At 45.6% G+C, this 24,938-nt stretch overlaps 3 protein-coding genes across 6 annotated transcripts in view; 1 reads left to right on the top strand and 2 right to left on the bottom strand.

Annotated features, from left to right (window-relative positions):
- Nucleotides 1–14,847, bottom strand: part of PAPOLA (poly(A) polymerase alpha) — a 95,174-nt gene extending 80,327 nt beyond the window's left edge. For 2 of the 3 annotated variants that reach the window (XM_073349598.1, XM_073349599.1), the window contains exon 1: nucleotides 14,561–14,847. In XM_073349598.1, coding sequence (XP_073205699.1) covers nucleotides 14,561–14,568 — 8 coding nt within the window. In that variant the 5' untranslated portion in view covers nucleotides 14,569–14,847. The remainder of the gene's footprint in view (nucleotides 1–14,560) is intronic. The other variant, XM_073349600.1, reaches the window with a different exon arrangement.
- A 1,277-nt stretch (nucleotides 14,848–16,124) lies between these two features.
- On the top strand, nucleotides 16,125–21,735 carry LOC140913354 (uncharacterized). The gene is made up of 2 exons (XM_073349603.1): nucleotides 16,125–20,535; nucleotides 21,106–21,735. The coding sequence occupies exons 1-2, from the start codon at nucleotides 19,950–19,952 to the stop codon at nucleotides 21,624–21,626; spliced, it is 1,107 nt and encodes a 368-aa protein (XP_073205704.1). The 5' UTR covers nucleotides 16,125–19,949; the 3' UTR covers nucleotides 21,627–21,735.
- The window catches only part of AK7 (adenylate kinase 7), a 63,897-nt gene continuing 56,136 nt past the window's right edge, over nucleotides 17,178–24,938 (bottom strand). For both annotated transcript variants that reach the window (XM_073349601.1, XM_073349602.1), the window contains exon 18: nucleotides 17,178–18,251. In XM_073349601.1, coding sequence (XP_073205702.1) covers nucleotides 18,213–18,251 — 39 coding nt within the window. In that variant the 3' untranslated portion in view covers nucleotides 17,178–18,212. The remainder of the gene's footprint in view (nucleotides 18,252–24,938) is intronic.

The raw sequence follows: 24,938 nt of genomic DNA, 5'->3' as shown, positions 1-24,938 counted from the left end.
CAGTTAGAATAATGTAATCATGTTTCTTGAACAAGGGGACCAGTTTCAGAGTAGCAGCCGTGTTAGTCTGTATTCACAAAAAGAAAAGGAGTACTTGTGGCACCTTAGAGACTAACCAATTTATTTGAGCATAAGCTTTCGTGAGCTACAGCTCACTTCATCGGATGCATGATCCGATGAAGTGAGCTGTAGTTCACGAAAGCTTATGCTCAAATAAATTGGTTAGTCTCCAAGGTGCCACGAGGGGACCAATGGTGATCAAAGGAAAGAAAGCTGTTGGGTTGGTTGGTCAAACAGTTCCTGATACACAGATCCTCTGAACATGAGCTGCTCATAAGATTTTCAGGCCAGGGGTGAGGAAATGGTGGAGCTGGGGATTAAGGGCAGGAGGCCTATCAGCTCCACATTCTCCCCTCCCATTTGAAATCACCATCACTTCCTCAGCCCCACTCCATTTTTCCTGACTGGGCACTGGGGAAAGATACCTCCCATTCACAGCCATATCCCTCAGGGCAGAGACAATAGAGGGTCTTGCCTCATGCACAGGATGGAGGAATGAGGCAGCAGTGACTGGGGGAGAGTGAGCGAGTATACTGGGTGCTCTGCTTCTCTGGGGAATCCTTGCCTACTTGTGTGTTAGCTAGGATCTGGAGGGTTATAGCCCCTCTCCCTGCATTAGCTGGAATACTAAATGCGCAATGGAGGAATGATGAGAACATGCTCCGAGATGAAAGGAGGAGTACTTCACATGTCTCAGAGCTATTGTTTGAGGGTGCATTTCCTCCAGCAGGAATTCAGCTGAGAATATCTCACTGAGATGACTAGGTCACTGCTCACCTCTCTGAGCCTCTTATGCTTAAGGCTCCATGAGAGACAAAAAGGCATCCTTTAAAAAGTGGAAGTTAAATCCTAGTGAGGAAAACAGGAAAGCATAAACTCTGGCAAATGAAGTGTAAAAATATAATTAGGAAGGCCAAAAAAAATTTGAAGAACAGCTAGCCAAAGCCTCACAAAGTAATAGGGGGAAAAAAAATAAGTATATCAGAAGCAGGAAGCCTACTAAACAAATAGTGCAGCCACTGGACGATCGAGATGCTAAAGGAGCACTCAAGGACAATAAGGCCATGGCAGAGAAATTAAATGAATTCTTTGCATCGGTCTTCATGGCTAAGGATATGAGGGAAATTCCCAAACCTGAGCCTTTCTTCTCAGGTGACAAATCTGAGGAGCTGTGTCCCAGATTGAGGTGTCGTTAGAGGAGATTTTGGAACAAACTGATAAACTAAACAGTAGTCACCAGGACCAGATGGTATTCACCCAAGAGTTCTGAAGGAACTCATATGTGAAATTGCAGGACTACTAACTGTAGTTTGTAAGCATCATTTAAATCAGCTTCTGTACCAAACGACTGGAGGACAGCTAATGTGACGCCAATTTTTAAAAAGAGCTCCAGAGGTGATCCTGGCAATTATAGGCCAGTAAGCCTGACTTCAATACCGACAAACTGGTTGAAACTATAGTAAAGAACAAAATTGTCAGACACATAGATGAACATAAAATTTGTTGGGGAAGAGTCAACATGATTTTTGTAAAGGGAAATCATGCCTCACCAATCTACTAGAATTCTTTGAGGGGGTCAAGCCTTTGACAAGATCCCTCACCAAAGACTCTAAAGCAAAGAAAGTTGTCATGGGATAAGAGGGAAGATCCTCGCATGTATTGGTAACTGGTTAAAAGATAGGAAACAAAGGATAGGAATAAATGGTCAGTTTTCAGAATGGAGAGAGGTAAATAGTGGTGTCCCCCAGGGGTCTGTACTGGGACCAGTCCTATTCAACATATTCATAAATGGTCTGGGAGAAGGGGGTAAACAGTGAGGTGGCAAAATTTGCAGATGATACAAAACTACTCAAGATAGTTAAGTCGCAGACTGCAAAGAGCTACAAAAGGATCTCACAAAATTGGGTCACTAGGCAATAAAATGGCAGATGAAAGTCAGTGTTGACAAATGCAAAGTAATACACATTGGAAAACAATCCCAACTATACATATAAAATGATGTGGTTAAATTAGCTGTTACCACTCAAGAAATATCTTGGAGTCATTGTGGATAGTTCTGTAAAAAAACATCTACTCAATGTGCAGCGGCAGTCAACAAAGCGAACAGAACGCTAGGAATCATTAAGAAAGGGACAGATAAGAGAAAATATATTGCCTCTATATACATCCATGGTACACCCACATCTCAAATATTGCGTGCAGATGTGGTCACCATCTCGAAAAAGATACACTGGAATTGGAAAAGGTTCAGAAAAGGGCAACAGAAATGATTACGGGTATGGAATGGCTGCCATATGAAGAGAGATTAATAAGACAGACTTTTCAGCTTGGAAAAGAGACGACTAAGGGGGGATCTGATAGAGATCTATAAAATCATGACTGGTGTGGAGAAAGTAAATAAGGAAGTGTTATTTATTCCTCCTCCTAACACAAGAACTGGGCGTCACCAAATGAAATTAATAGGCAGCAGGTTTAAAACAAACAAAAGGAAGTATTTCTTCACACAATGCACAGTCAACCCGTGGAACTCCTTGCCAGAGGATGTTGTGAAGGCCAAGACTATAACAAGGTTCAAAAAAGAAGTAGGTAAGTTCATGGAGGCTATTAGCCAGGATTGACAGGGATGATGTCCCTAGCCTCCGTTTGCCAGAAGATGGGAATGGGCGACAGCAGATAGATCCACTTGATTACCTATTCTATTCATTCCCTCTAGGGCACCTGGCATTGGCGACTGTCAGAAGACAGGACACTGGGCTAGACAGACCTTTGGTCTAACCCAGTACGGCCGTTCTTATGTACATGCACCCTTGCAACACAACTCTGCCCCCTTTAAGCGATTACCCAAAATGCCAACACCACATGTACTACCACTCTATCCTCACAGATACTGCAGAAGACTTTGGGAACAGAGCACATGAGCACGGTAGGACAAAGTAACAGGAGTACTTGTGGCACCTTAGAGACAAACAAATTTACTAGAGCATAAGCTTTCGTGGGCTACAGCCCACTTCATTGGATGCATAGAATGGAACATATAGTAAGAAGATATATACACACACACGTACATACACACAAGATGGAAATTGCCATACAAACTGTAAGAGGCTAATTAATTAAGATGAGCTATTATCAGCAGGAGAAAAAACTACATAACATAGGGAAATAGATTCAATGTGTGTGGCTGGGTCATTGCATATATTGAATCTATTTCCCTAAGTATCCTCACACCTTCTTGTCAACTGTCTAAATGGGCCATCTTGATTATCACTACAAAAGTTTTTTTCTCCTGCTGATAATAGCTCATCTTAATTAATTAGCCTTTTACAGTTTGTATGGCAACTTCCACCTTCTCTGTATGCGTGTATATCTTCTTACTATATGTTCCCTTCTATGCATCCGATGAAGTGGGCTGTAGCCCACGAAAGCTTATGCTCTAGTAAATTTGTCTGTCTCTAAGGTGCCAGAAGTACTCCTGTTCTTTTTGCAGATACAGACTAACACAGCTGCTACTCTAAACCTGTAGGACAAAGTCTAATCCTTCTCTTTGTTAAGCCAAACCTTCAAGTTTAGGTGAGGTGCAGCAAACAGAAGCTACCTAAACCTACCCTACAGTCAAAGAATGACTTATGTCACACAAGCCACCTCAGACTTCAGTGTTACCAACCCTTCACACCCTTTCACTGAGGATTCCTTCTGAGACATTACCCTTAACCAAGCCATGGAGACTACTGTCACATATGCTGACAACCCTGACAAAAAACAAAGACAGACACAAAAAAACACACAACATGCTTGTGCGCCCCTACTGATGCAAATTTAAAAAATTCAGTTCAGAAATGAGGCACACTTATCTCTCAAGGTATACATTCACATGCCAAGATGCTTCAACTTATCCCTCCAACAATCAATACAGTTATATCTAACACAGTGAACACAGCTGGAGTGCATGCAGATAAAGTGTTGTATTCCACAGCTTTGAATTCCAACAAACAGCACATTCTTTGAGTTTTTCTTCATATCTACTTACTGTAGATTCACAGATTTTTAAAGTGACTCCTATATTAAGCCTTGTAATTTGTGATTGACTAAGGCATCTTCCAGTAACATGTCAAATATTGATTTAACACCACCAAGTGATGGAAAAATCTAACACTTCCCTTGGTGGTTTGCAAACCTTTTATTCACCTTTACTGAACCATTCCCAGTGGCTTCTGCCAGCTCCTGGGGGAAGTAGGCAGAATTAAAGTTGCATTGCAGGTGTAGTCATGCCCTAGTTTTCAGATGTTTACATTTAGCCACACTATATTCTGGAACAGCACAAGGCCCCATTGGGCAACCTTAACTCTGCAATAACCAAGTTTGGGGGTATTCATCATATCCATTACAAGATACCAGGTTGCATTCCTGCTAAGAGCAATGTTATAAGCTCCAGGGGAAAATATCTGTCATACTTCTAGGGAAGTCTGCATGTGTCATCAGAATCAAAATGACATAGTATCAAATTAGCTTAGAGACAATCACTGGGTTGGTGTCCATATACAAGTGGCAGAGCACTGGAGAACGCTTTCTGCTTGCTAGAAGGTGATAGCTGTGGTAGAATTGAGGTGGGTAGGAGCTCTACAAGTCCAATTCATAAATTGGAGTATGCAGCATTAGAAGGACTTAGCAAGAGAGATATTGCAACAGTATTTTGATTCACATTCACAAGATTATCTCTGGAACAATAAGGACGAGAAATGTGATTTAAAACATCATGTTATTCAGAATGCTATTTCCCCTAGGAAAATATTGTTCAATATTTAAAAATTTAAAAATCAATTCCTCCCTGTGGAAGGAAAAGGCCCGGGTAGAGACCGTCAAATCGTGGAAGTCAACAAATGGCTACGCAGGTGATGTCGGAGAGAAGGCTTTGGAGTCTTTGACCATGGGATGGTGTTCCAAGAAGGAGGAGTGCTAGGCAGAGATGGGCTCCACCTAACAAAGAGAGGGAAGAGCATCTTCATAAGCAGGCTGGCTAACCTAGTGAGGAGGGCTTTAAACTAGGTTCACCGGGGGAAGGAGACCAAAGCTCTGAGGTAAGTGGGATACCGGGAGGAAGCACAAACAGGAGAGCGCAAGAGGGGAGGACTCCTGCCTCATACTGAGAAAGCGGGAGGATCAGAGAGTTATCTCAAGTGCCAATACACAAACGTAAGAAGCCTGGGAAACAAGCAGGGAGAACTGGAAGTCCTGGCACAGTCAAGGAATTATGATGTGATTGGAACAACAGAGACTTGGTGGGATAACTCACATGACTGGAGTACTGTCACCGATGGAGATAAACTGTTCAGGAAGGACAGGCAGGGCAGAAAAGGTGGGGGAGTTGCATTGTATGTGAGAGAGCAGTATGACTGCTCAGAGCTCCGGTACGAAACTGCAGAAAAACCAGAGAGTCTCTGGATTAAGTTTAGAAGTGTGAGCAACAAGGGTGATGTCGTGGTGGACGTCTACTATAGACCACCAGACCAGAGGGATGAGGTGGACAAGGCTTTCTTCCATGAACTAATGGAATTTACTAGATCGCAGGCCCTGGTTCTCATAGGAGACTTCAATATCTGCTGGGAGAGCAATACAGCGGTGCACAGACAATCCAAGAAGTTTTTGGAAAATGTAGGGGACAATTTCCTGGTGCAAGTGCTGGAGGAACCAACTGGGGCAGAGCTCTTCTTGACCTGCTGCTCACAAACCGGGAAGAATTAGTAGGGGAAGTAAAAGTGGATGGGAACCTGGGAGGCAGTGACCATGAAATGGTCGAGTTCAGGATCCTGATACAAGGAAGAAGGAGAGCAGCAGAATACGGACCCTGGACTTCAGAAAAGCAGACTTTGATTCCCTCAGGGAGCTGATGGTCAGGATCCCCTGGGAGAATAACATGAGGGGGAAAGGAGTCCAGGAGAACTGGCTGTATTTTAAAGAATCCTTATTGAGGTTACAGGGACAAACCATCCCGACGTTGAGAAAGAACAGTAAATATGGCAGGCGACCAGCTTGGCTTAACAGTGAAATCCTTGCTGAGCTTAAAACACAAAAAAGAAGCTTACAAGAAGTGGAAGATTGGACAAATGACCAGGGAAGAGTATAAAAATATTGCTCGGGCATGCAGGAGTGAAATCAGGAAGGCCAAATCACACTTGGAGTTGCAGCTAGCAAAAGATGTTAAGAGTAACAAGAAGGGTTTCTTCAGGTATGTTTGCAACAAGAAGAAAGTCAAGGAAAGTGTGGGCCCCTTACTGAATGAGGGAGGCAACCTAGTGACAGAGGATGTGGAAAAAGCAAATGTACTCAATGCTTTTTTGCCTCTGTCTTCACGAACAAGGTCAGGTCCCAGACTACTGCACTGGGCAGCACAGCATGGGGAGGAGGTGATCAGCCCACTGTGGAGAAAGAAGTGGTTCCAGACTATTTAGAAAAGCTGGACGAGCACAAGTCTATGGGGCTGGATGCACTGCATCCGAGAGTGCTAAAGGAGTTGGCGGATGTGATTGCAGAGCCATTGGCCATTTTCTTTGAAAACTCATGGCGATCGGGGGAGGTGCTGGATGACTGGAAAAAGGCAAATGTAGTGCCCATCTCTAAAAAACGGGAAGAAGGAGGATCCGGGGAACTACAAGCCAGTCATCCTCACCTCAGTCCCTGAAAAAATCATGGAGCAGATCCTCAAGGAATCAATTCTGAAGCACTTAGAGGAGAGGAAAGTGATCTGGAACAGTCAGCATGGATTCACCAAGGGCAAGTCATGCCTGACTAATCTAATTGCCTTCTATGACGAGATAACTGGCTCTGTGCATGAGGGGAAAGCACTAGATACGTTATTCCTTGACTTTAGCAAAGCTTTTGATATGGTCTTCCACAGTATTCTTTCCAGCAAGTTAAAGAAGTATGGGCTAGATGAATGGACTATAAGGTGGATAGAAAGCTGGCTAGATTGTCAGGCTCAATGGGTAGTGATCAACGGCTCCATGTCTAGTTGGCAGCCAGTATCAAGTGGAGTGCCCCAAGGCTCGGTCCCGGGGCCGGTTTTGTTCAATATCTTCATTAATGATCTGCAGGATGGCATGGACTGCACCCTCAGCAGGTTTGGGCCAAAAGAAATGTGATGAGCTTCAACAAGGACAAGTGCAGAGTCCTGTACTTAGGACGTAAGAATCCCATGCACTGCTACAAATTAGGAACCAAATGGCTCAGCAGCAGTTCTGCAGAAAAGGACCTAGGGATTACAGTGGACGAGAAGCTGGATATGAGTCAACAGTGTGCCCTTGTCGCCAAGAAGGCCAATGGCATTTTAGGGCTGTATAAGTAGGGGCACGGCCTGCAGATCGAGGGACGTGATCACTCCCCTCTATTTGACATTGGTGAGGCCTCATCTGGAGTACTATGTCCAGTTTTGGGCCCCACACTACAAGAAGGATATGGAAAAATTGGAAAGCGTCCAGTGGAGGGCAACAAAAATGATTAGGGGACTGGAACACATGACTTATGAGGAGAGGCTGAGGGAACTGGGATTGTTTAATCTGCGGAAGAGAAGAATGAGGGGGGATTTGATAGCTGCTTTCAACTACGTGAAAGGGGGTTCCAAAGAGGATGGATCTAGACTGTTCTCAATGGTAGCAGATGACAGAACGAGGAGTAATGGTCTCAAGTTGCAGTGGGGGAGGTTTAGATTGGATATTAGGAAAAATTTTTCACTAGGAGGGTGGTGAAACACTGGAATGCGTTACCTAGGGAGGTGGTGGAATCTCCTTCCTTCGAGGTTTTTAAGGTCAGGCTTGAGAAAGCCCTGGCTAGGATGATTTAGTTGGGCATTGGTCCTGCTTTGAGCAGGGGGTTGGACTAGATGACCTCCTGAGGTCCCTTCCAAACAAAATTTAAGTTAAATGCATTCCTTTAAACAGCTTCCACCTTCCACCCCAGAGTGTCACAGAAGTAATGGATTGACAGCTATATATCCCTTAAATACATCATACAAGTGTTTGTGGGGCTTAATTAAATGCTTATGAGGCTGGATCATCAAATCAGAAGGGCTATATAAAACTTTCAGCTAATAGTATTGCAAACAGAATCCCAGTTTGTACCTTAGAATCATAGAATATCAGGGTTGGAAGGGACCTCAGGAGGTCATCTAGTCCAACCCCCTGCTCAAAAGCAGGACCCATACCCAATTAAATCATCCCAGCCAGGGCTTTGTCAAGCCTGACCTTAAAAACTTCTAAGGAAGGAGATACCAACACCTCCCTAGGTAACACATTCCAGTGCTTCACCACCCTCCTCGTGAAAAAGTTTTTCCTAATATCCAACCTAAACCTCCCCCACTACAACTTGAGACCATTACTCCTTGTTCTGTCACCAGCTACCACTGAGAACAGTCTAGATCCATCCTCTTTGGAACCCCCTTTTAGGTAGTTGAAAGCAGCTATTAAATCCCCCCTCATTCTTCTCTTCCGCAGACTAAACAATCCCAGTTCCCCCAGCCTCAGTGCCACACTCTCTCAAAGAAATTGCGGAACCACCTGATCAACATCCTCTACAGCAAACAGGGAAAGATTAAGAACGAGCTCTCAAAACTGGATACTCTTATAAAAAACCAACCTTCCACACAAACTTCCCCGTGGCTGGCCTTTATAAAAACACACACTTTGCTTCTCTACAAAAGAAAAAGGACACTAAACTATCTAAACTACTACATGCCACAGGGGGCCACAACAGTGGTTCCCTTAACCCACCCAGCAACTTTGTTAATCCATCCAACTATACTCTTAGCCCAGCAGAAGAATCTGTCCTATCTCGGGGCCTCTCCTTCTGTCCCTCCACCCCCACGAACATGACACACTTCTGTGGTGACCTAGAATCCTATTTTTGACGTCTCCGACTCAAGGAATATTTCCAACACACCTCTGAACAACATACTAACCCATAGAGACCTTCCTACCAAGACTACAGAAAAAAGGATTCTGGGTGGACTCCTCCTGAAGGTCGAAATAACAGACTGGACTTCTACATAGAGTCCTTCCGCTGACGTGCACGGGCTGAAATTGTGGAAAAGCAGCATCACTTGCCCCATAACCTCAGCCGTGCAGAACACAATGCCATCCACAGCCTCAGAAACAACTCTGACATCATAATCAAAAAGGCTGACAAAGGAGGTGCTGTCGTCATCATAAATAGGTCGGAATATGAACAAGAGGCTGCTAGGTAGCTCTCCAACGCCAGTATTCTACAAGCCATTACCCTCTCATCCCACTGAGGGTTACCAAAAGAAACTACACCATTTGCTCAAGAAACTCCCTGAAAAAGCACAAGAAAAAATCCACACAGACACACCCCTGGAATCCCAACCTGGGGTATTCTATCTGCTACCCAAGATCCATAAATCTGGAAATCCTGGATGCCCCATCATCTCAGGCACTGGCACCCTGACAGCAGGATTGCCTGGCTATGTAGACTCCCTCCTCAGGCCCTATGCTACCAGCACTCCCAGCTATCTTCGAGACACCACTGACTTCCTGAGGAAACTACACTCCATCGGTGATCTTCTTGAAAACACCATCCTGGCCACTAGGATGCAGAAGCCCTCTACACCAACATTCCACACTAAGATGGACTACAAGCCACCAGGAACAGTATCCCCGATAATGTCACGGCAAACCTGGTGGCTGAACTTTGTGACTTTGTCCTCACCCGTAACTATTACACATTTGGGGACAATGTATACCTTCAAATCAGCGGCACTGCTTTGTGTACCCGCATGGCCCCACAGCATCCCAACATTTTTATGGCTGACTTAGAACAACGCTTCCTCAGCTCTCGTCCCCTAATGTCCCTATTCTACTTGCGCTACATTGATGACATCTTCATCATCTGGACCCATGGAAAAGAAGCCTTTGAAGAATTCCACCATGATTTCAACAATTTCCATCCCCCCATCAACTTCAGCCTGGATCAGTCCACACAAGAGATCCATTTCCTCGACGCTACGGTGCTAATAAGCGATGGTCACATAAACACCACCCTATACCGGAAACCTACTGACCGCTATTCCTACCTACATGCCTCCAGCTTTCATCCAGACCACACCACATGATCCATCGTCTACAGCCAAGCTCTACGATACAACTGCTCCAACCCCTCAAACAGAGACAAACACCTACAAGATCTCTATCAAGCATTCTTACAACTACAATACCCACCTGCGGAAGTGAAGAAACAGATTGACAGAGCCAGAAGAGAACCCAGAAGTCACCTACTACAGGACAGGTCCAATAAAGAAAATAATGCCAGTAGCCAATACCTTCAGCCCCCAACTAAAGCCTCTCCAACGCATCATCAAGGATCTACAACCTATCCTGAAGGACGATCCCTCACTCTCACAGATCTTGGGAGGCAGGCCAGTCCTCGCTTACAGACAGCCCCCCAACCTGAAGCAAATACTCACCAGCAACCACACAACAGAACCACTAACCCAGGAACCTGTCCTTGCAATGAAGCCCGTTGCCAACTGTGTCCACATATCTATTCAGGGGACACCATCATAGGGCCTAATCACATCAGCCACGCTATCAGAGGCTCGTTCACCTGCACATCTACAATGTGATATATGCCATCATGTGCCAGCAATGCCCCTCTGCCATGTACATTGGTCAAACTGGACAGTCTCTACATAAAAGAATAAATGGACACAAATCAGATGTCAAGAATTAGAACATACAAAAACGAGCTGGAGAACACGTCAATCTCTCTGGTCACTCGATCTCAGACCTGAAGGTCACAATATTAAAACAAAAAGACTTCAAAAACAGACTCGAATGAGAGACTGCTGAATTGGAATTAATTTGCAAACTGGACACCATTAACTTAGGCTAGAATAAAGACTGGGAGTGGATGGGTCATTACACAAAGTAAAACTATTTCCCCATGTTTATCCCCTGCCCGCAACATTCCTCAGACGTTCTTGTCAACTGCTGGAAATGGCCCACCTTGATTATCACTAGGAAAAGTCCTTCCCCCCGGCTCTTAATAGCTCACCTTAAGTGATCACTCTGGTTACAGTGTGTATGGTAACACCCATTATTTCATGTTCTCTATGTATATTAATCTCCCCACTGTATATTCCACTGAATGCATCCGATGAAGTGAGCTGTAGCTCACAAAAGCTTATGCTCAAATAAATTTGTTAGTCTCTAAGGTGCCACAAGTACTCCTATTCTTTATACTGAGTTTTTGTTCACTGAATTTTGGTTTTTTAGGATTACACACTTTTGTATGCTCTCAATCTAAAGAGGGATAACTCTTGGGGCATGGGAAATCTGGTTGTACAGGGTTTCCTGGAATGGAAGCAAAATCCTTATTGGGGTACCAGGCACTATCATGCAAAACTAAAAAGATCTACAAGAAGTTCATAGAGAAGTTAGGGTGACTCTAGCTACACACGTTCTGAAAGTGGACTGCATAGCAGTGATAGAGCTAGTGGTACGTGTGTGTGTGTGAGAAAATGCTTACTTGCATTTAACATGAGTAGATTATTTTCCACTTGGCATAAAGATTAATGCCTATTTGCATCCAACAGGAGGAAAGCATAAGTATCAAGGGAAAAGTAATATGCTAAGTTTTCAAAATAGTGAGACATTTTAACTAATGCCTCTACTGACCTAAAATAAGTCAGACGTACCATTTCATAAATTCAGAGATTAATTAACATTATGGATTACTTTTATTGTACCAGTTTGTTTGGAGTCATGGCTGTCTAATGAATTTTTAAATTCCCAGTAATTCCGCAGTCATACAAAGTACTACTACAGAGATTTTTTAATAAATAAAACTTGTCAGTCTTTTCTAAGTAGACAGAGTAACAAGTTCACTGAAGTATCAGAGAGGTAGCCGTGTTAGTCTGGATCTCTAAAAGTGGCAAAGAGTCCCATGGCACCTTATAGACTAACAGACGTATTGGAGCATAAGCTTTCGTGGGTGAATACCCACTTTGTTGGATACATCCAACGAAGTGGGTATTCACCCACAAAAGCTTATGCTCCAATACATCAGTTAGAGTCCTGTGGCACCTTATAGACTAAGTTCATTTAAGAGATCAAAAGTGCAAGTTTTTAAGATTAAAATTATGATTTGTAAAATTACTAACACTTCCAAAACAAACTATAAAATAATATATTACAGAAGTCCAACTGTACCAAGCAACAAATTAAATTCCTTCATTTTCTATTGCTAAAAAGTTCTCTCAGGATGGAAATCTGTATGACAAATTCAATCTGGAAAAGACTTTACAATTTTAGAGTTAAACCCTATAAATCAAGAAAAGCGTAGTAATAAACTAATAATGTACATAATCTCAAACTTGTACTATATGTGAAAGTTTGGGACTCACCTACTCCCAGGCTTATATGTGCAATGGTTCAACTTTAGAATGGATCCACAAATGGAAGAGTACATACAAAAAGAATTACTTACCTTAATTTTATTTTCTCGAGACATAAAACCCACTATGGAATTATCTACTGGATATGAGAACCACTTTTTTTGTGGTCTTTTTATAAAAGCCTTGCAAAAAAATCCTATATTGTACACCCCCAACCAAATATAGTCAGCCACTCTTACCATAATGATAGTAATGAAAAAACCTGAGTATTAGTTAAAAAAATGTATATTCACGCCAACCAAATAGTAAAAGATAGCCTTGATGTGTTCCATTACCTCACTGAAACCCTCTTTGTTTATTCACGCTGTATACTGTTAAATCCAAGATGACTTTGAGCTCTGTGGGGCATGGACTGTCTGTGTGTTATGTTTCAGAGTAGCAGCTGTGTTAGTCTGTATCCATAAAAAGAAAAGGCGTACTTGTGGCACCTTAGAGACTAACAAATTTATTAGAGCATAAGCTTTCGTGAGCTACAGCTCATTTCATCAGATGCATACAGTGGAAAATATAGTGGGGAGATTTTATATACACAGAGAACATGAAACAATGGGGGTTAATACAGACTCTAACAAGAGTGATCAGGAAAGGTGAGCTATTACCAGCAGGGGTGGGGTGTTTTGAGTGATAATCAAGGTGGGCCATTTCCAGCAGTTTCCAAGAACAGTAGGAGGGGAAATAAACAAGGGGAAATAGTTTTACTTTGTGTAATGACACATCCATTCCCAGTCTTTATTCAAGTCTAAGTTAATTGTATCCAGTTTGTGTGTTATGTTGTGTTTGTACATTGTGCACAAAGGGGTTCTGGTCTATGCCTGGGGCTCCTAGGTGCTACCATAATACAAGTAAATAATAAAACTAACATTTGTATAGTGCTTAGTACAGTGGGGTCTCCTGACTGGGGTCTTTCGATATTACTGCAATCAAACTAACGTCGCAGGAATACAATATTGCTCTTTTAAAAAACATTCTTGGGATTTAAAAAGACAACGCATGTAGTTCCTTATTTAAGTTTGAACCATGTGTCTTTCCTCATTACTATCAAAAAAATCGTTCGTAAACCAACATGTCTGATCTTTCAAAAATATTTAATTACCCGCCCATATCCAGGTGTCCACTAAATTTAGACAACAGTAATGGGCCCATGCCAAACAAGAGCCTTCAAATTGCTAAAAGGAAACAAAGGAATTGCAAAACTTAATCTGTTTCTTAGGCTGCATGATGGGGCAGTGTTTCTTAAAAACCTGCTGCAAAGGAAGAGATACCCAGAGCACCAGTCCTAGCTCTTCCAAAGAACTGTAGCCAAGAGATGCATAAACCCCACTGTTTTTCAGAGCTGGAATGGTGGTGGGAAGCAGAGAGAGAAGAGTACGAGGGACTACTAACTACTGGCTCCCACAGGGCAGGGGGCGCTAACGTCATAGGTTTACAGAGTAACCTGAACAGAACTGCTTCTTTCCAGCCTAGTAGAGAGATTGGAGAAACATTTGCAGGACAACAGCTTAGTCCGACGGAATCACAGGTTAGAAATAGAGGTAGAAGAGCAGCTCTTCCGCGTGCATCGCTTCTATGGAGGAGGCTGCCTGAAGGCCGCGCTCAACTCCTCATTGTGTGTGGGGGAGGGAGGCAGGCGTGCGGCCCCCACCGCGCGGTTGCCTGAGCACGGAGGCGGCGCGGCCCCTCACAGTGAAAAGGAGGCCGGCTACAGGGAGTCCTGGCAGAACGAAGTATGGGCTCTTCTAGAGTCTGGTAGGGGGCCGATGCTACATGACTCCTTCATCCCTCCCATCCTATCATAGGGGGCCTCAGAAAGACCGGGGCCAAGGGGAGCGAAGCCCGGGAAGCTGCAAATCCGCGGCCCCTCACGCTGCGGCACCGGAAGAGTCTGGAGACCTGGGGAGGGGGAAAGCGTGAAGTCCCGCTGCGCAGGGGAAGGGCTTGGGGGAGCGAGCCGGCGAGGGGAGCCCGGCCCCACGCTGGGGAAGAAGGCTCGGGGGAAACAAGGCTCAAGACTTCGAGACACCCTGCCGGGTTCCAACTTACAACGGCATCGTCTCTCCGGCTCCCCCGCTGCCGCCGCCGCCTCTTCTTCGTCCCCCTCCTCCTCCCCCGCTGCCGCCTCCGGACCGGTCACTCGTTCCGCCGGGAAGCGGAAGCCGTGAGCATGATATGGGCCGGAGTCGGGCCCTAGAGGGAGGAGGGAGCTGTTCGCTGGGCTTAGCCGCTGCCGCCGCTTCTCCTTCCTCTTCCCCTCCGGCCTCCTCCTAACATGGCGCCCGGGCGCTACCACAGCAACGTTCTAGAACGGGGGCCTACGCAACGACGCGCTCCCCTCGTACGCACGACACGCAGAGCCTCCGGCGCATGCCCACTGGACCCACAGCTAGCCCACAACACGGGATTTGTAGTTCTAGGCAGGGAGAGGAGAGCAGCGATGGGTTTTGAAAACAAAGTTCTAACGGCCGCCAGAAAGGGGAAGCGCACGCGCAGGAGAGTCGGCCAACGAGGCTTGGTGGGCGAGTCCTGGGGGGGGGGGGGAGGAGCTCCCGGTGAGCCTGTCGTTCCGTTCCCTTTGAGGACGGTGTCCCCGCGAGGCAGGGAAGTGTTGCGGAGCGGTGGTAGGTGACCTCTCCCCTGGGCGGAGGGCGCTGTGCCGGCCTCCGCGGGTGACAGTAGCCGGGCTCTCGGCAGGCTGCGAACGGACAGCCGCGCCCTGAGCACTAGTGTAGGAGCGCGCTCGGCGCGGAGGGAACAGCCTTCCGGACAGCGCGTTGTAGGCGAGCTGACAGTGAGGTCCCTGGCCCCGGGGATGGGCAGAACTGCGGCTAGCTCTGGGATATAAAGGGGCAGCCTGTGCCGAGCGCTCCTCCTGCGGCGGATGTGGATAAATTGGAGAGAGTCCAGCGAAGGGCAACAAAAATGATTAGGGGTCTGGAACACATGACTTATGAGGAGAGGCTGAGGGAGCTGGGATTGTTTAGCCTGCAGAAGAGAAGAATGAGGGGGGATTTGATAGCTGCTTTCAACTACCTGAAAGGGGGTTCCAAAGAGGATGGCTCTAGACTGTTCTCAATGGTAGCAGATGACAGAACGAGGAGTAATGGTCTCAAGTTGCAGTGGGGGAGGTTTAGATTGGATATTAGGAAAAACTTTTTCACTAAGAGGGTGGTGAAACACTGGAATGCGTTACCTAGGGAGGTGGTAGAATCTCCTTCCTTAGAGGTTTTTAAGGTCAGGCTTGACAAAGCCCTGGCTGGGATGATTTAACTGGGAATTGGTCCTGCTTTGAGCAGGGGGTTGGACTAGATGACCTTCTGGGGTCCCTTCCAACCCTGATATTCTATGATTCTGTGTCGGGGTTTGCAAATCAGACCGCCTTCCCGTTTCGTAGCATCCGAGACTCCTGTCCCCGCTGGGGAGTGAGTAGGTCTGACGGGACACGTTTTACACATAGTCGGAGTCGCAGCTGTGTTAGTCTGTATTCGCAAAAAGAAAAGGAGGACTTGTGGCACCTTAGAGACTAACCAATTTATTTGAGCATGAGCTTTCGTGAGCATCCGATGAAGTGAGCTGTAGCTCACGAAAGCTCATGCTCAAATAAATTGGTTAGTCTCTAAGGTGCCACAAGTCCTCCTTTTCGTTTTACACAGAGAGAGGGAGGCAAACAAGGCAAAGCCACGCATACAGAGAGGGAGTCATTGTCTGATTCAAAACTAGGACTCCAGCCATCCATCCTGCTTCTCATGCTGGTGCTCAGACTACTCGGTTTCTCTTTTTATGCACTCCATACAGATCAAAGTTTTTATGGTCATGCCCTATGGAAGGTCCACCAAGCATATGTTGCATGGAACTCCGTTTTTGTACCTTGGAAAGTTGAAGGATTGAGTTCTCTCATTTTTAAAAAAAATTCCCTCCTAGATTTCTAACGTTTCAGCAGCAGTCACGTTAAGACGGTTTAAGAGAATTTAATGGTGTGGTATGAAACTTTGTTTTATTCACATAAACAAATCCTAATAAATATGGACTGCATAAGGAAGAAAGAAAACTCAGTTTATTGTCGCAAAGAACTATTAGTCTCTTTAGGGATTTATGCAGTAGAGTTTCTGCTGGGAAGAAGATAGTCTCAGTAAAGTCCAAACCAAAATTCACTTTTGATCAAGTTTTCTATCAAACACAGGTCTCTCACACTATAAGATTGTCTGAACGCTTCTAAAGACTTATTAAATATTTAAAAATACTTTAAAAATTGTCTCCAAATGAATCCCAGGTGAATGATAATTGGATTGGCTGTCAATGGGATTTTTAGATCCACAAAACATCTGTCTGTTTAGAATACAAGCATTGTTCCTGGCTCTGTCACTGACTTGGCACGTGACCTTGTGCAAGTTATGTTAGCATGCAGAAAAAGAGTTTTGTGTGTTTGAATGGGAACACAGTGAGAATTAATAGATAAAAGTCCTATATTAAAAATAAAATATTTTGCATTTATTATATGTAGTATTAATAGTTCATTATCCTTTTTAGAAATGTTAGATGTTTTTGTTTCTCTTTTCCTTTTCAAACAGCCCCCATAGGCATGCTTTCTGTTTAGGGATGGTATGGTGTTACATTTTCTATAATAAAAAATATTTGAAGACGAATACTATCAAAACCTCATCAGCTCAAGACAGATGGTTTATTTGGCCTTTTTGACAATATACATTAGGTCAATACAAAATCAAAATAACCAAATGAAAGCCTTCCAACTATTGTTGAGAAACTAACTGTGACCAACCCAGGAACTCTTTAGATTTTCCTTCAAGAAGTGCTTCTATGGGAATCTTAAAACAATTTAATAATGGTACAGAAATATTGAATATCCTTTGACTATTAAACCTAATATTGATAATACCAAAACAACACAGAAAATTAATGGCAGATCCATATTGGGTCACCAGGCATTTACCCAGTCACTTTAGTGGATTGGTATCCTTCCACATCTGGTACAAATGGCAACACTTTGTGTGCTCCACTGTCTGTTCTTGTGTAACAGGCAGAGGGTGTGAAGCCCAGGTCAGAATTACCACTTGCTTACTATGCCTCATGTAGGGTGCTCAAAACCCCTGGACTGAAAGCCTTTCTAGTGCCGTAACAGTCTCCTAATAAGCAGAGGAGAGGAAGCAGCTTTACACTTGGAGAGTAGTAGAAAGATAGTCCTTGATGCTCCTGTTTCCTTCCCTTTATCAGTAGCAGCAGCTGCCCCCTTTTCAAAGACTGGGGGAAAGAATCCCATAGCCTTGCTTCTTTCTTCCATTTTGCTAGAGAACCAGAAAAGAATTTGCTGGTGGTGCTAGTCATGTCAACTGCACTAGAGAATGGGAGGCAAAGAACATACTCCCAACAGTGCTGCCCTTCCATGGTGATGGAGTGGATTCTTTTGGACCACCATTTCAAATAGGTATATGCACAAATATTCTGATGTATATGTGCATAATTTAAGGTGTGGTCATAAACAGAGTATTTAGTGGAGTGCAAAGCTATCTACTGTACTATGAGCAGTAAAAGTAATATGTCAGAAATAAAAGTGAAAATTACACAAAGAAATATAAAGAAAATAGTTTCAATGTAATCAATTTTTTTGTAAAATACATTAGAAATGTTCTGCCTTTTCATTAGTGTGATGATGTGCTGGGGTTTTACATCTGTCAGTAGTCTTTCATTCCATTTCAGGATTGTTCTTGAAGAGATATTCTGCCTATAGACAAAAAAGATTGACAAAAAGTAAAGGTAACAGTTTTACAGATTCTAAGTGTTCAATTTTAAACTTCCCCAAATTAACAGAAGTTTAGAGGATGACGCCACTTTAAACAAAATCCAAGCTCCAAGATGGTAAAGCTGTAAGCCCTGATAGATATGCCATCAATTTCTATGACATTTTTTAATACTATCACCCCTCTTTACACAAAGTGTACAATTACTTCAAGCAAACAAAGATTGTATCACCTACTACTGAGGCCACATTGTCCTTCCCCATAAAGATGAAAATCCAGGAATGTGTACATCTTCTCATTTTTTTCCTTAATGTAGATCATAATTCTTATTCTTAATAGACTGAGAGCCCTCCCTTCTCCCTATAGATGGATATCATTCTGATTCTGTACATCATTGGGCAGAGAGCAACAATGTAAGGACATTATATACTGCCCACAGTAGCACAAAACGGATGCATTCATTCTAAGCCTTGACTAAGCCCTGGTCTACACTGCAAATTTATGTTGGTATAACTACGTCACTTAGGGGCGTAGAAAATTCACACCCCTGAGTGATGCAGTTATACTGACCAAACTCCCAGTATAGACAGTGCTATGTTGATAGGAGGGCTTCTCCCATCAATATAGCTTCACTAAGGCATAGAGTAGCTACACAAGCGAACTTACTGTGGTGCAGCTGTACTAGTGCAAGCTCTATAGTGTAGACATAGCCTAAGTGTTACAAGGGCGCAGCTGCAGCGCTCTTAAATGTAGATGAGCCCTTAGAGGAAGCATCCGTTAATATTTCCCCTTTCCTCCATGCAAATATTTTTTATATATGGTTTAGTGGAAAATTAGGTAAGATCACCAGGATGGCAGTAATTCTGCTCATCTTTTATGGCTCACTTGGGAGCTTGGCTGTGTGTTTGTGCAGGGTATTAAGGAGGCATAAGGCCCCTCCTTATTTCCCTGTTTGAGCAACCTGCTTTGGAGATCCTGTGTGGTGGGTAGGGAGTAGAAGCCCAACCTCCCATCCCAGTATACCAGCCAGTACAGCTCAGCTGATACAGAGGGTGAGCCAGGACCAAATTGTGAGAATCCCTCCCATACTCCTGGGCAGTGCAGCTACATGCCATCCCTTATTGGGTTGTTTCTAAGGTGCCAATCCAGTCCAAAAAGATTAGGTTTCTGTATGTTCTACTTTCATAACAACTCTTGGTCTCCTGAACAGTAGCAATTTGAGTTTGGGCCTCCTTCAGCTGCTGCTTAAGATAACTGGAATTTGCCACTGATGTCAGTTGGAAGAGAACTGGGCTCTTTCTTTGATTTCATAAGCCTTTGCTATCTAAGCCGTGGTCTACACTAGGACTTTAGGTCGAATTTAGCAGCGTTAAATCGATGTAAACCTGCACCGTCCACACGATGAAGCCCTTTAGTTCGACTTAAAGGGGTCTTAAAATCGATTTCCGTACTCCACCCCAACAAGTGGATTAGCGCTTAAATCGGCCTTGCCGGGTCGAATTTGGGGTACTGTGGACACAATTCGACGGTATTGGCATCCGGGAGCTATCCCAGAGTGCTCCATTATGACCGCTCTGGACAGCACTCTCAACTCAGATGCACTGGCCAGGTAGACAGGAAAAGAACTGCGAACTTTTGAATCTCATTTCCTGTTTGGCCAGCCTGGCAAGCTGCAGGTGACCATGCAGAGCTCATCAGCAGAGGTGACTATGATGGAGTCCCAGAATCGCAAAAGAGCTCCAGCATGGACTGAACGGGAGGTATGGGATCTGATCGCTGTATGGGGAGAGGAATCCGTGCTATCAGAACTCCGTTCCAGTTTTCGAAATGCCAAAACCTTTGTCAAAATCTCCCAGGGCATGAAGGACAGAGGCCATAACAGGGATCCGAAGCAGTGCTGCGTGAAACTTAAGGAGCTGAAGCAAGCCTACCAGAAAACCAGAGGGGCGAACGGCCGCTCCGGGTCAGAGCCCCAAACATGCCGCTTCTATGATGAGCTGCATGCCATTTTAGGGGGTTCAGCCACCACTACCCCAGCCGTGTTGTTTGACTCCTTCAATGGAGATGGAGGCAACACGGAAGCAGGTTTTGGGGACGAAGAAGATGATGATGAGGAGGAGGAGGTTGTAGATAGCTCACAGCAAGCAAGCGAAGAAACCGGTTTTCCCGACAGCCAGGATCTGTTTCTCACCCTGGACCTGGAGCCAGTACCCCCCGAACCCACCCAAAGCTGCCTCCTGGACCCGGCAGGCAGAGAAGGGACCTCCGGTGAGTGTACCTTTTAAAATACTATACATGGTTTAAAAGCAAGCATGTGAAAGGATTAATTTGCCCTGGCATTCACGGCTCTCCTGGATGTACTCCCAAAGCCTTTGCAAAGCCTTATTGCGTCCTTCATGGTAGGACACTTTACCACTCCAGGCCAGTAACATGTACTCGGGAATCATTGTAGAACAAAGCATTGCAGTGTATGTTTGCTGGCGTTCAAACAACATCCGTTCTTTATCTCTCTGTGTTATCCTCAGGAGAGTGAGATATCATTCATGGTCTCCTGGTTGAAATAGGATGCTTTTCTTCAGGGGACATTCAGAGGAGCCCGTTGCTGCTGAGCTGTTTGCCTGTGGCTGAACAGAAATGTTCCCTGCTGTTAGCCACTGGGAGGGGGGAGGGTTGAGGGGGTAGCCACGCGGTGGGGGGAGGCAAAATGCGATCTTGTAATGAAAGCACATGTGCTATGTATGTAATGTTAACACCAAGGTTTACCCTGAAAGACTGTAGCCACTGTTTTATAAAATGTGTCTTTTTAAATACCGCTGTCCCTTTTTTTTTCTCCACCAGCTGCATGTGTTTCAATGATCACAGGATCTTCTCCTTCCCAGAGGCTAGTGAAGATTAGAAAGAAAAAAAAACGCACTAGTGATGAAATGTTCTCTGAGCTCATGCTGTCCTCCCACACTGACAGAGCACAGACGAATGTGTGGAGGCAAATAATGTCAGAGTGCAGGAAAGCACAAAATGACCGGGAGGAGAGGTGGCGGGCTGAAGAGAGTAAGTGGCGGGCTGAAGACAGGGCTGAAGCTCAAATGTGGCGGCAGCGTGATGAGAGGAGGCAGGATTCAATGCTGAGGCTGCTAGAGGACCAAACCAGTATGCTCCAGTGTATGGTTGAGCTGCAGCAAAGGCAGCTGGAGCACAGACTGCCACTACAGCCCCTGTGTAACCAACCGCCCTCCTCCCCAAGCTCCATAGCCTCCACACCCAGACGCCCAAGCACGCGGTGGGGGGGCCACCGGCCAACCAGCCACTCCGCCACAGAGGATTGCCCAAAAAAAAAAAGGCTGGCATTCAATAAATTTTAAAGTTGTAAACTTTTAAAGTGCTGTGTGGCATTTTCCTTCCCTCCTCCACCACCCCTCCTGGGCTACCTTGGTAGTCATCCCCCTATTTGTGTGATGAATGAATAAAGAATGCATGAATGTGAAGCAACAATGACTTTATTGCCTCTGCAAGCAATGATTAAAGGGAGGAGGGGAGGGTGGTTAGCTTACAGGGAAGTAGAGTGAACCAAGGGGCGGGGGGTTTCATCAAGGAGAAACAAAGAGAACTTTCACACCGTAGCCTGGCCAGTCATGAAACTGGTTTTCAAAGCTTCTCTGATGCATACCGCACCCTCCTGTGCTCTTCTAACCGCCCTGGTGTCTGGCTGCACGTAACCAGCAGCCAGGCGATTTGCTCAACCTCTCACCCCGCCATAAACATCTCCCCCTTACTCTCTCAGATATTGTGGAGCACACAGCAAGCAGTAATAACAGTGGGAATATTGGTTTCGCTGAGGTCTAAGCGAATCAGTAAACTGCGCCAGCGCGCCTTTAAACATCCAAATGCATGTTCTACCACCATTCTGCATCTGCTCAGCCTGTAGTTGAACAGCTCCTGACTACTGTCCAGGCTGCCTGTGTACGGCTTCATGAGCCATGGCATTAAGGGGTAGGCTGGGTCCCCAAGGATACATATAGGCATTTCAACGTCCCCAACAGTTATTTTCTGGTCTGGGAATAAAGTCCCTTCCTGCAGCTTTTGAAACAGACCAGAGTTCCTGAAGATGCGAGCGTCATGTACCTTTCCCGGCCATCCCACGTTGATGTTGGTGAAACGTCCCTTGTGATCCACCAGGGCTTGCAGCACTATTGAAAAGTACCCCTTGCAGTTTATGTACTCGCCGGCTTGGTGCTCCGGTGCCAAGATAGGGATATGGGTTCCGTCTATGGCCCCACCACAGTTAGGGAATCCCATTGCAACAAAGCCATCCACTATGACCTGCATATTTCCCAGGGTCACTACCCTTGATATCAGCAGATCTTTGATTGCGTGGGCTACTTGCATCACAGCAGCCCCAACAGTAGACTTGCCCACTCCAAATTGATTCCCAACTGACCGGTAGCTGTCTGGCATTGCAAGCTTCCACAGGGCTATCGCCATTCGCTTCTCAACTGTGAGGGCTGCTCTCATCTTGGTATTCATGCGCTTCAGGGCAGGGGAAAGCAAGTCACAAAGTTCCATGAAAGTGCCCTTACACATGCGAAAGTTTCGCAGCCACTGGGAATCGTCCCAGACCTTCAACACTATGCGGTCCCACCAGTCTGTGCTTGTTTCCCGAGCCCAGAATCGGCGTTCCACAGCATGAACCTGCCCCATTAGTACCATGATGCATGCATTGGGAGGGCCCATGCTTTCAGAGAAATCTGTGTCCATGTCCTGATCACTCACGTGACCGCGCTGACGTTGTCTCCTCGCCCGGTATTACTCTGCCAGGTTCTGGTGTTGCATATACTGTTGGATAATGCGTGTGGTGTTTAATGTGCTCCTAATTGCCAAAGTGAGCTGAGCGGCCTCCATGCTTGCCTTGGTATAGTGTCCGCACAGAAAAAAGGCGCGGAATGATTGTCTGCCGTTGCTCTGACAGAGGGAGGGGCGACTGACGACATGGCTTACAGGGTTGGCTTCAGGGAGCTAAAATTGACAAAGGGGGTGGCTTTACATCAAGGAGTATTTCAGGCAGGACTTCACGGAGGGTTCCAATAAGAAATGGTGCACCTAAGTTATTGTTCTTATTGGAACAAGGAAGTTAGTCTGGCCTCTGATTGATACACGGCTAGATTTACCTTGCTGCACCTTCTCTGTGAGTGACTGCAGTGTGACCTAGAGGAATGAGTCCCGTAGACGGGGCGGGGGGGTGTGTGTGGAAAGCAAATGAGTACAAAACAAATCTGGTCTATTTCTTGTTTTGATCCACTCCATCTATCTTTTACATCTTTGGCTGTCAGCAGACTGTGCAGAAGGACTGCATGCCATCCACATCTCATGGCTGCCCGGCAGAAGATGATGCAATAGGACTGTTAGCAATCCGTATTGCCTGCCTGCTCACCATAAGACGGTTCAATAGGACTGACTGCAGGACTAAAGAGAATGACCTGGTCAAGTCACTCCAAATTTAGTCCCTGTGCCCATGTCTGCCCAGGCGCTCCTGGCCGATGTGGCCAGGAGCACCTTGGTCATGACGCTGATGGCTACCAGTCGTACTGTACCGTCTGCTGCCACAAGGCAAGGGGTTGATGCTGCTGTGTAGCAATGCAGTACCACGTCTGCCAGCACCCAGGAGACATAGGGTGACGGTTACCTGAGCGGGCTCCATGCTTGCCATGGTATGGCGTCTGCACAGGTAACTCAGGAAAAAAGGCGCGAAACGATTGTCTGCCCTTGCTTTCACGGAGGGAGGGAGGGAACGGGGCCTGACAATATGTACCCAGAACCACCCGCGACAATGTTTTAGCCCCATCAGAGCGCTCCATTGTGACTGCTCTGGACAGCACTCTCAATTCAGATACACGATTGTTTGCCGTTGCTCTGATGCAGGGAGGGATGACTGAGGACACGGCTTACAGGGTTGGCTTCAGGGAGCTAAAATCAACAAAGGGGGTGGCTTTACATCAAGGAGTATTTCAGGCAGGACTTCACGGAGGGTTCAAATAAGAAATGGTGTACCTAAGTTATTGTTTTTATTGGAACAAGGAGGTTAGTCTGGCCTCTGATTGATACATGGCTAGATTTACCTCTCTGCACCTTCTCTGTGAGTGACTGGAGTGTGACCTAGAGAAATGAGTCCCCTAGAGGGGGGGGGGGAAGCAAATGAGTACAAAACAAATCTGGTCTATTTCTTGTTTTGATCCACTCCATCTATCTTTTACATCTTTGGCTGGCAGCAGATGGTGCAGAAGGACTGCATGCCATCCACATCTCATGGCTGCTCGGCAGAAGATGGTGCAATATGACTGCTATCCATCCTCATCTCTTGCCTGCCCAGCAGAAGATGGTACAGTACGACTGCTAGCAATCCGTATCGCCTGCCTGCTCACCATAAGACGGTTCAATAGGACTGACTGCAGGACTAAAGAGAATGACCTGGTCAAGTCACTCCAAATTTAGTCCCTGCGCCCATGTCTGCCCAGGTGCTCCTGCCCGATGTGCCCAGGAGCACCTCGGACGTGACGATGACAGCTACCAGTCATATTGCACCATCTGCTGCCAGAAGGCAATGGGTTGCTGTTACTGTGTAGCAATGCAGTACCGCGTCTGCCAGCACCCAGGAGACATAGGGTGACGGTTACCTGAGC

The sequence above is a fragment of the Lepidochelys kempii genome, chromosome 6 (assembly GCF_965140265.1).
Source record: "Lepidochelys kempii isolate rLepKem1 chromosome 6, rLepKem1.hap2, whole genome shotgun sequence".
Taxonomy (NCBI): Eukaryota; Metazoa; Chordata; order Testudines; family Cheloniidae; genus Lepidochelys; species Lepidochelys kempii.
The sequence above is the reverse complement of the archived record's forward strand: the minus strand, read 5'-3'. Positions and strand labels throughout refer to the sequence as shown.